The sequence below is a fragment of the Xenia sp. Carnegie-2017 genome, unplaced genomic scaffold (assembly GCF_021976095.1).
Source record: "Xenia sp. Carnegie-2017 unplaced genomic scaffold, XeniaSp_v1 HiC_scaffold_22, whole genome shotgun sequence".
Lineage (NCBI taxonomy): Eukaryota > Metazoa > Cnidaria > Anthozoa > Malacalcyonacea > Xeniidae > Xenia > Xenia sp. Carnegie-2017.
This window is the reverse complement of record NW_025813485.1, coordinates 7,483,429-7,495,092: the sequence shown is the minus strand read 5'-3', so window position 1 is coordinate 7,495,092 and position 11,664 is coordinate 7,483,429. Positions and strand designations below refer to the sequence as shown.

Genomic DNA, 11,664 nt, shown 5'->3' with positions numbered 1-11,664 from the left:
AATAAATATTATTTAAGTTGCACATAAAACAACATGCATTCAGGTCAGTGCATTAATATGCTGTGTCATATTGATGCAGTGTCAGTCCCTGGCACTGCTGTCGACTTTTGTTACTGTGTTTTCGAATCTCAGGTATTTTATTGACGCCTGCTTTCCAATCATCAATATTGTTTAGAAGCATGATTTTTACCGTATTCAACTTTTCGTGACAATTGCCCTAAGATATAGGATTGATATATGACGTCAATCAATGAAGCTAGTGTCAAGCTCACGACAAAAATGCGACTCTAGGCAAAAACACCCCCAAAATACTTTTCGAAATAATTATAAAATATAATTTTTAATATATGGATAATATAACAACTGGTAATACATTAAGTTCTTCGTGAACATAAATAAGACAAAATGAAAGTGGCGCCATATTCCTTGAAAACCCTATCTTACTTTACTAACTTTGAAATCATGTGAAAAAAAAAGTCTAAAAGGAATACGACCAACTAGTATACAGTATTAAGTACAGTAAGAATGGACGTATTAGGCTTTTATTGTTATTAAAATAATTGTCATTACAAGAAAAGCGTCAGTTTTTATTAATAGAAGTAAGATCGGGCAAAACACGGAGTTCACTTGACGAATCAATATTTAATACTATTCAAATATACTTGTTCTCTTGTACCATATTATATCATAATTACATATTTTGTATTGTTTCTAATTATAACTTATTGATCTGCATGAAATCACAAATTCTGAAATATCGCTCGTTAGTCGTTAATCAGTCAATTTGAAGAGTAAAAATTGCACGAAGTTGAACAAATTGATGAAAATTACTGCGTTGCCATTGATGGAACACACGTTGATTGAATGCAAAATATATTTTAATTTTATGAGAAATGGAGAAAAGTAAGACTGTGGCTGTTCTTGGATTGCAATCTCATAATACCTTGCTGATCAGGTGAATGACTTTACTAACTGGTACCTACAAAAAATAAAGAAACAAAACCGATACAAGAAACTGAACAACTAACTCAAATTATATGTTTGTAAATGTAGATCGTCCAGGTTGGTATAGTCCTGAGAAGGACTGTTTTTGTAGTTGTTGACTGACGTTTCGACAACCTTAGCGGTAGTCATTTTCAGAGCCTTTTGACTCTGAAGATTTGTCTCTGAAGATGACTACCGCTAAGGTTGTCGAAACGTCAGTCAACAACAACAAAAACAGTCCTTCTCAGGACTATACCAACATGGACGATCTACATTTACAAACATGTAACGATACTCCCGGGTTCAAACCATTTACTTTATAACTCAAATTATGTTGTAAAGAGAAGCAATATAACGCTTGGAAGAAAACATCCAACTTCACAGGGAAAACCTGAAAACCTTTAGATGAAGCTCTTTTTTCAAATGAAGTGAAACATTAAACATATTCTGTGATGTAGTGTTAGGCTATAAGCATTTCTACAACGTCGAACGTTAATTCGATAAATATTTAGTTATGCAGGCAAAAAGTCGACATGACATAAAAATAATTACAACTTAACTTTTCACCACAAATAATATACAATTGAACTCGCTGCACAACTGAAAGACGTCTAACATTTGAAAGAAACTTTAAAATCAAAAGATGCTACTTGCACAAGGCTTTTCCATATTTCTTGGAACTTAACAAGTGAGAGCTCATTCCGTTAAACCTGTGTAATGGAGTAGACCTAATTCTAGCACAAATATTGCAAAATTTATAGCTCACAGCAATGTTTATATCAACGTTGTAATACAGCGTTGTACACAGCTCAACGTCGTGTATATAGTGTGTGGTTACATCTATCTACTACCGCGCATTGTGAGTGGTTACATCAATCTACTGCGCAATATGAGTGGTTACATCAATCTACTATGTATTATGCAACAATAAATATCTACTACCGCGCATTGTGAGTGGTTACATCAATCTATTACGTATAATGCAACAATAAATATCTACTTACTTTATACTCAGAAAAAACATGACATACAAACTGCCCGCCTCCACGACTCTCCACCAATCCAAAGTGAGCTTTGTCACTGAAAAATGAATTCGATTTGGTAAACGATGAATAGTTTAAAGATTAAAAAATTTTAAACAAACGTACGCTTATAAAACAACATATGATGGAGTGAAATAATCTGTACATGTCGAATCTACATTGTTTACTAATTCGCTACCCTATAATAAACGCTTTCGTGTATGCGTGCACCATCTCCTAGACGCCTGTAACAAAATGAGACGTTCACTTCATGTGCAATATTTCATAACTTCTGAACAAAGGGCCCTTCTGCAGTTCTTCCGTTTTTTCACCGTTTTTCGTACAAAAACATTCTCTTTCACCCAAATTCTAGTTGATCAAATGCACTCATTTTTGAAAATACATTCAGGAATTTGGAGAAACAACCATGCCGAAATATAAACAGGCAAAATGAGACACATTCATCACAGCCACAATACATTAGCATTGATCGAAGAAAGGTTTGCACGTGGGAAGTGGCACCTCTCACACACCCCGTCTATCAAAAGCTAGTATCCAGGGATGCGCACACCTGCATCACACATTAAATCCATCGATATACTTTAAGCTAATTAAAAACTGAAACTGAATTCTACGATTTTTGTTTTCCGACAGCAGACTTATCTATTTTAAGTGATTGGTCTTTAATTCAGCTCATCTGTCTGCAAGACAACACGCGTGTGCGAAAATTACCAAAAAAGGTCAGAAATGCCGGGGAATTAAGATGTTGGTCGGACGTTCCAATTATACTGTCAATTTTAAGCTCACAATGGCATGTCGATGACAGGAAAAATGCATATTTACAGCCACAGAAATAGAGGGCGAGAAATCACCTCAGTTCCATTTGACTTTGAGTGTGCAATATTCGTATTTATATTAGATATTCTAGCCTTATTCTACATATCACGACCTGGAAATATGGCTAGGAGAAGCATAAGTATGTCGAAGATTTGCAATAGGATGTAGAATCCGGACAAGTGGTGAGGAAGTTGAGAAGAATAATCAAACATACTTTAGAACAAAAAAAAGACAGTAACAATGTACAGACGTTTACCTCGCAACCCCCAGGTATGATATCCTTTCCAATGGGATACATTGGCAAGAAAGTCCGCTTTGTATTGAGTCGTCAAGCGTTATATATTGATGCGAAATTTTTAACGTACTTATGGAAAGTGTTGTTCCTTGCGCAACCTATAAAGCGTTTGATTCAAAACATGAAACCTGCATGTGACTAAATAACCATACTAAATGTACCCCCTCCCCCTCCCACCATCCTAGAAATTGAAGTTGCCATGCGCCATAAGAACAGGTCGTTGTCAAAACATTGGAAACCAGCAACAAATCAACCATTACATTACAATACGCGACAAAGTTCACACACCGTAACAGCTTCTCTGATAGCTGAAGGTCCTGTTCCGACGGATACAGGATGACATCCATAGTATTTTACTAATAATTCACTGTATTTTTTTTCATCAGTACTAGATAAAACAGCATCCTGGAAAAATGAACATAATCAAGCGATGAACAAAAGTAACGAAGCGAAGATCTTTGTACGGGACAGTACAAATATAAGTTTTCAGAAGTCAGTAAATAAACGTTTTATGGCTGATGTTCTTTAAATTTACCGTTTAATATATGGCTTTCGCTGACATAAAATGAGTGAATCTTTCTTTCCATTAATACAAGAGTTTGTACACAATCACTTTCCGTTGAAATAGGATGAATTTCGTTGAACCCCCATGCTTTATATAACTACCTTGCTCACGTTACTGGTGCAAATGTTGTTTAACGAGCAAAAAATTCTACTGCTCGGTCCCAAAGTGTTATAGTCCTTTTATTACACAGAGCTGGTGTTCCATATTTTACATTAAAAAATTTTTTTTTAATTTAAAAAATCCGAGTTTTTGCGATATACGGCAAAAACCGAAGATAAACATCAGTAGCGGATCTAGCGTTCGCCGAAATAAATTATAGCTGTTCAATTTTAAATGCAAAGTAGTACTTTCATAACCATTGGATTTGCCTCAGCGACACTGATAAGCGTTACAACAGCAAAGTGGGGCCCCATTTCTTCTGCAACAACCTCAACCAGCTGACTGCATGCCTTTTAATACGGGGCAAACGAAAATATTATAAAAAGCTACTATACCGAAGTGTCCCGTCTTGGTACAGCCATCTTTGCTTGACTTGCAAGTTTTCCAAGGAAGCCTTTAATGCCATGACCAGACTACAATGAAAGAGCGTTATGACAAAATTAGAATTAAGTTTTATTGCATATTTGTTATATTAATAGCATGTTTTGAATTTATTTATGATTTCGGAGTAAATTGTTCGCTTAGTCACAAATTATTAGCGAAATCATCTGAGCATGAGCTGTTCATTCAAGCATGCGCAGTTAGGTGGACCAATTGTTCGAGTTCATAGACATGGCAATGACAAAATGGATGAGCTTGCCCTGCTATCGGAGTAACTGGATTGTTTGGTCACGAAGTGTTTATATATTTGAAAACTACACTGTCTAGCTTCTTCTTAGCATCGCAAACTGATCTATGGTTTCATTTATAAGGTTGCTCGAGAAATAGTAGGGTGTCCTTGAGCAAGATACTTTACACAACCAACATTCCCTTGCATTCCTCAGCCTCCCTTGTTAAAATTCTTTGTCAAGTTAGGGGACTCAGCCCCCTTATAATTCTTAAATATTGCTTAATTTCAAATTGTGAAGCATTCATGTAAATGATTCACCTCGATAAGCTTATGATTTTGTCATTTCATATGCTTTATCATTCCTATATGTACCAGTAAATGTAAACTATTAGATTACTATAACATGAAAAAGTTCAAGATGTTTCATGTAAACGCTTGCACAAACAGCTCGTTTTTCGTTCGACAGTTCGTCCCGCTACTTTTATGACAGAGAGCCCCCCCTGTATAAACATTTCAGCAATACACCGCTGATACCGATATTAAAATGTTACAAAATCCGCTTTAAAGATATAGGTTTCTCTAAATTTTTGCAATCTTTGCAAAATGCCTAATCAGTTTATAAATAAGACAAAATATCCTTCGATGCCCTGACCAATCTCATTAAAACACGACGGACATAAATTGGTACAGTTTGCACTGCGTATGACGTGAATATTCATCACTTAGTTTCCATGGTAACTTTCCACTAGAAAACGTTGCGACGAAAATCTCAACTTTTGGGTTTGTGAGAAGCGAGTACATGTGAAAAAACAGTAAAGTCCTATTTCTGGAATATAGGAACCACAACAACTTTGCTAACTGTATTGAGCTCCAGGATGCTCAATGGACACCGTTTAAAAAGAAACACATTCACCTACCTGGCTGGATTGTTTGTCCGATTGTCTTGCGTCCTCCTTTATTTTTTCAGCTAACTCTGGGTTTGTGTCCAAGCATGACTGCAAACGAAGCTAAAAAATCAAGAACGCATATAATAACCATTAATTCTAGCCTCTGATAATAATTTTTAACTCCGATGATGTCAGCAGCGGATCCAGCGTTCATCAAAATTACAGCAGTTCAATTTTAAATTCGAAGTACTTTCAGCTTTCAGAAAAACACTATTGGTTATGAATTTCTAAAGAATGTAATTTTACCAATGGATTTGCCTCTAAGGTACATAGAAATGAAAATACATGCCAAAATGGGCTGCAGTAATTTATTTTGACTCACCCTAGATCCACCACTGGATGGAGTTGTCTGGGAGAAAATTTTTATTATATGCTAAAATCTTTGAAATACACGCATGCATAAATATATATACATGTATGTTCTGAAGAAGGCACACATACATAAATGTATATTCTGAAGAAGGCTCGAAGTACCGAGTCAAAAGCTCAATGAAATTACTTATAAAATCAGGAGAAACGTTTACTTTTTTAACAATAATGCCTGGATTACCAGTCTTCAAGCTTATATATACATATATATATATATATATATAGCGACAATCAATACCCTGCAAGCTTCCTCCAGTGCTTTGGTAAAACTTGCAGCATTCGGGATGCACTCAAACACGTTACATAAAAAGGAGGAGTTCTCGTCACCTCGACACACATAACCACAATATCTACAATCGTAGGAGGGAAAGAAATCATTTTCAAAATAGCCGCAATGCAATCACCAACGCATACGTGCAATACTACAGGGTGCAGAGAACGCAATGATTTAGAGCTCAATCCCCTAGATTTCCTATTACCGTGTCAATGTGTGGCAAGGACGCCATCTTGAGAGGTGGTAAAAAGCAAAACTGTAGATCAAAAATAAGTTACAAAGAAAGTTCAAGAAACCAATCCTATCAAAAATTTTAAAACCCAGACTTAGACAATGCACTCTGCAACGGTATATCAACGCAAAAGAAGAACAATTTACTCGTAAATATCGTTAGTCTTGCAATTTTTCGAAATGGCGGTTTGCCTCACTCGTTTTCTCGTAACTATAGAATTATGAAATCTAGAAGACTGGGTTCTAGGTCATTGAAATTACACAATATCTTTCAATCTATTGTGTATTGAAGTAAATTTTGGTATAGACAGTATGGTTTAGAATATTTTTGTACAATGTATCTATATCCGGTAGAAAATTAACAGAATATACATTTTACATTATTCAACCCATACACAACCTATATACAGTCTTAAGCCTCGGTCACACTGTTTGACGATAACGATAACGATAACGGTAAACTATAAGGAAATTCAATGGTCACACACTAACGATAAATCGTTATCATTATCGCTACAATGTGACCGCACACAAGAGTTTGAATAACGAGCGATTTTTCTTTGCATCGTTATCGGGTGCAGTGTGACGAAGGCTTTATCCCCTTGTATTTCAACTCGTTATAAATTTCTTCGTAACTTGTTGTTGAATAAATTTATTACCCTCTAAAAGCCTAAGTTTCATTCAATATTAATGAAAACTATTTTGAAGTCTTTAGAAGGCAATTTAATATCGTCTCAGTAAAAGGTTTCCCCCATCGCTGTGTTTGAGCTCCCTTTTACATCCAATGTATAGATTACAAGACATATTTCTCACCTCACGTCTTTCGCGACTCCAATAAACGAAACAAACTTGATTCTATTGTCTGAAATTATCTCTTGTGACTTAAAAAAAATTGCAAGTATCAATGGTTGGCTACAATATCCGAGAAAAAAATAAGCAAAAAAAATTCGTTACCAAACAATCAGTGGCGCGCACGCTCGATACAGTGATCTCGATCAAACATGTCCGCCACGCACTTGGGTCACGTGAGACCATAGCAACATCGATTGCTCTATGTACAACGTCGATACCTTGAACAAAAATAAACAAATCATTAAACGAAACGGATTTTGAAAGTTTCAGTAGTGCAGTAAATAGTTTGCTACACCGTACAATTGTGGGCGGGAGACAGTGATATTTCGTCGACAAGTTCGTGGGTTCTTCGGAGCATAGATTGCCTAACTTTAACGGGAGAACGATTAGCATATATTGTTAGCAAAGCAGCTTCATACCTACTCTTCCAACACTATTTTATTTTGTCGATAAACACTTTTTAATATTTTTTATTTGATGTACGAATATTCTGAAGAAGACTTAGATGGATTGTCGGCAAAAGTATTTCCAAGCCCGGAAAGTCGTGCTATGCAAACGTCAAAAGATCTTATCATTACTCATTATAAAATAAACACATTGAAACGCGTGCGCTGATTGGTCTAGAGCCGTGTTTGCATTAGCCTGTGCAAAACACATCCGAGCTTAGCCAATCAAATCAATCAGTCAAAGAGAATTTGCAAATCGATCATGAATACATTTTAGAGGAAAAATTGAAATGTTTTTTCTTTTTCGCATTATTGTTATTCTATAAAAAAATAAAAGATGTTTTTCGTATTTTCACTGGCTTATGCAAACCTCGGAGACGTTTGTGAGAACTCTCGAGCATGTGCAACCCTCGACCTTCGGTCTCGGACTAGCACTGATCTGCTCTTGAGTTCTCCCAAAGAAGCCCGTGCAAACACAGTAAACATCTTTTATTTCTTAATTGAAAAAACCTATGGTTTTCAGTGTGAGTGAATACAGAAAATTTGCCTAGCTTGACTTGTGAGTGCACCACTGACTATATGGAGTAAGAGTGTTGTTGGTAAATGACATTTTTGACAAACTGACTAGTAAATAATAATCTAATTCAAAAATACGTATGTTATGAAGGATAACGAACCTATAGAATCACTACCATTATACTAAGACGTCAAAGCGTATTCAAATGAAAAAAACTTCAGCATACCACGAACTAAATGAAACTTTTTTTTATAGTAACCGGGAAAGCACAAGAAGTGCAGTATATTGAAACAAATCAATTGTTCTCAATTCGTAAAAAATTCTTTAGAAAGAAGTTACGATCATGACAAACACTTTATATTGACTATTACCTGTCGGTCTTGGTACTTCCACCTTCCCGATAAATTTCCCTGAAAAGCTTCGTTTGTTCTCCGGTTTTGGCTTCACGTTAAAACCGACTTGGTCTAAAGTAAAAGAGTTGCATTTCAATGTTATATTGCAGGCGATTTCAAACGTATGCCAAAAGGGTGAGATAGCGAAGCCAGCCCGTTTTTTATTCCTAAAATGCAAATTTTTCTGTGCTCAATCACAGGAAAACAAAGAAGCGAATTAATTTTCTAAAGAAAGGAATAATAGTTGTTCTCTAAAAATTAGCATCGTAGAAGTAAAAGATCGCGCTGGCTTCGCCACTAAGTGTGTAATCGTCATGCCAATATAGCTTGGGAAATCGTCTTTTGTCAGTTTAAATCTTTCCTGCAGCATCTTGCAAAAAAAATGTTAAGAATTTTAACATGGTAACGTGCACGTGACATTGTGTTTTTACGCTTGAATTTTCACATAGCAAAAACAGATGAGCGGTTAAGCTAATCCCAATGATATGTTTTTCATTTTATAACGATTGAGTACACCTCAAACAAAAATTAAAAATTGCAAGTCCAAATTGCATTTCTCCACCGTTTGAAATTGTTGAGTGCATTTAGTGATGCTTCACTGCCACTTTGAACAAAAGCAAATAAATCAGCGGGTTCCCCTCTAGAATCTTCAAATAATTGTACTAAATTCTTAACGGTGTAAAAATGCCATTTCGACTTAAAATTTCGTTTGAGGAGTACTCGATCGTTTCTGATTATTATGGAATGTAAACTATCTCATTGAAAAGTTGAAGAGCTCGTCTTTTCTGATGTATAAAATTACAAGCATAAAACACAACATCAAATGCATGATAGCATATTAAAGTTCGATACACTTTGCACAATTGAACGATCTTTCTGAATCTGAAAATCGATGAACCACGACAAAACCTATGAAAACATTATCATTTCTTGTAAATCAATGATCCAACAGAAAAGGTAAGGTACAAAGACGCCGGTTACAAGTGTAAATGCAGCACAAATCTTAACGCAAAATTATGACAATGCAATACAAAAGAAACGTCGTATTAAGCGACTATTAACCAAACGATTGTTCTTCGTCGATGCCTAATCGCACACCGTCGTTTCTAAACAACATAACCAAGTCCTATGAATGTTTAATAACCAAGCCATACATATCCTCCGACGATCAATCAAAGGGTGTTAGGTCTAATGGATATGGTAATGCAAGTCTGCGGGCATTTGGTCTGTTCAAACCGAAGCGTACGCCATGCTGCTTGGATTATGTCAAAAATAATATACTCATAAAAAAATAAGTGAGACCAGAGACTCTTCTGCTAATGAATACAAAAATATATATCATTATGTACATAGGAGAGCCAATTCGTATAAATACACTACTATCCACTGTTATACATGGAAAAGTTACTAAAAATACTCCGTATATTAAAACTTTACGCTTTCTGCATACAACAATATCAAAAAGTTCACCCTATTATACATATATGAAGAACGAATACTGTGTTATAAACGAATTATTATATTAATGTAATAGGAAAGAAAAGTACAAAAATATGTATATGTATATGTACATCATGTGTACGCTGTACAAAATATATAATGTTCAACTTGTCACTGCGTGCCTTTCGTTGTTTGCTGTTGTTCCCGCGCGTTTATATCACGAGTTTTTGATCTCCGGGTAAAAAACGACAACGTTCGACCTAAAAATTGGCAAACATCTCAAATATGTTGAATTATTTTGTGTATAAAAGAATGCCGAATAATTTACAATTCTTGAAGTATAATAACTTAAATCCAAATCACCGAGAATCGTATGAACCTTCGGAGTTGTGTCTTGAATTGAAAATTATTGTTGCAGGATCGAGTAAAGACAGTATATGAAAATACGCCAAAGTTAGCTTGGAGCATGCGCACAAGTCTACTACTAAATACATAACGAAAACGCAGCAAAATACGAAGCTAGCGGTAAATTGACACATGGGACCATGTTGCACTTCAAATTTCAAAAAGTCCATCAACAAAATGATATTTGCACGTCAAAATGACGTGTTATATAAGGATAAAAGTCGTACAGCACTTTTGTCAATCACGTGAACGTAGAGAACAAAAAACGATCAATAGCTTTATTACGAACACACTATCAATTCACGTGCTTTAATGCATTCTCTTAGATAAAACATGCGCTTGGAAAGAATGTAAGGTATAATATGGTCATTTCTGTAGCTTGTAGCATTGAAGCAAGACTTACTCAGGCAAATAATACCTTCACACGAAAACGCAAACAAAACACAATTACAAAAGGCAGAAAGCGATTAGTACCAATTACCTCAAAACCCACTCTAACCAATAGCTGACAACGAAAAAATTCTACATAGCTAGTTGCAAGAAAGGCAATCCGCCATGTTTAAAGGTTGTAACGCAACAACGACGTGCTTCTTCTGCATACGTTGATCAATAATTACAGAGGTAATAGTACAGGTTTGGCTTTTGAATGTTTTTTACCATTTCTTTTAACTTAGCTACATTTGAATGAGAGTTTTGCTTTCTATAACTATTCAAAATGGCGTCCTTGTCTCACCTTTGCAACGGTAGTTAGACTTCTGGACCCGGATGCGCGAAGGCCGAATAGCGCTATGAACTGGATAGCAAGTTTTTTGAACGTTTGAAAACCTCTCAAAAGAGAAAATATAAGATTTGAAATGAGCATTCACTAAAAGTAAATATTGATTCCAAGATTACAAAAATTTCTACGTCGTAAGGAAAATATAAACAACTTTTTTACTGAAAATTTTACGATCCAATGGAAAATGATAGCGCTATCCAGTCTTTGTGCGACCAGCTCCTGGGAGACTGGGTAATAAATCATTGAGCATTACAGATCCTTGGTTCCGACTTGCGTAATAACAGTATGAACAATAGAAGCGCAAAGGAATCATAACTTCGCCAAGATGCAAATAGGAAGACGATGGCAATAACAGGGTTCCGGAATGATTAAAACGACCGAAACAGAGTGCAACAACTATATGCAGTAAATTGATGTCACAGATGCATTAAACTGCACGTAGTTGTTATCTTGAAAAAAAATTTTAACTTTGTTGTAACAACATTGCCGGCTGCATATACGTATGTAATCGTAAACATAAAGCCTATTTTACCAAATTTCA

At 35.5% G+C, this 11,664-nt stretch overlaps 1 protein-coding gene and 1 long non-coding RNA gene across 3 annotated transcripts in view; one reads left to right on the top strand and one right to left on the bottom strand.

Moving 5' to 3' along the window:
• Nucleotides 1–526: 526 nt before the first annotated feature.
• Nucleotides 527–11,664, bottom strand: part of LOC124445469 (amyloid beta precursor protein binding family B member 1-like) — a 21,553-nt gene continuing 10,415 nt past the window's right edge. Inside the window, exons 9-18 of one of the 2 annotated variants that reach the window (XM_046996196.1) lie at nt 8,480–8,572; nt 7,248–7,363; nt 7,107–7,174; nt 6,027–6,138; nt 5,390–5,479; nt 4,198–4,275; nt 3,427–3,543; nt 3,100–3,236; nt 1,989–2,064; nt 527–979 (exon numbers count right to left, since the gene is read on the bottom strand). In XM_046996196.1, the coding sequence (XP_046852152.1) occupies nt 935–979; nt 1,989–2,064; nt 3,100–3,236; nt 3,427–3,543; nt 4,198–4,275; nt 5,390–5,479; nt 6,027–6,138; nt 7,107–7,174; nt 7,248–7,363; nt 8,480–8,572 (932 nt within the window). In that variant the 3' untranslated portion in view covers nt 527–934. Of the gene's footprint in view, nt 980–1,985; nt 2,065–3,099; nt 3,237–3,426; nt 3,544–4,197; nt 4,276–5,389; nt 5,480–6,026; nt 6,139–7,106; nt 7,175–7,247; nt 7,364–8,479; nt 8,573–11,664 lie in introns of those variants that run through there. The other variant, XM_046996197.1, reaches the window with a different exon arrangement.
• Nucleotides 2,859–3,704, top strand: LOC124445474. Its single transcript, XR_006948168.1, has 2 exons — nt 2,859–3,113; nt 3,525–3,704. It is a non-coding gene; the product is annotated as an uncharacterized LOC124445474 (long non-coding RNA).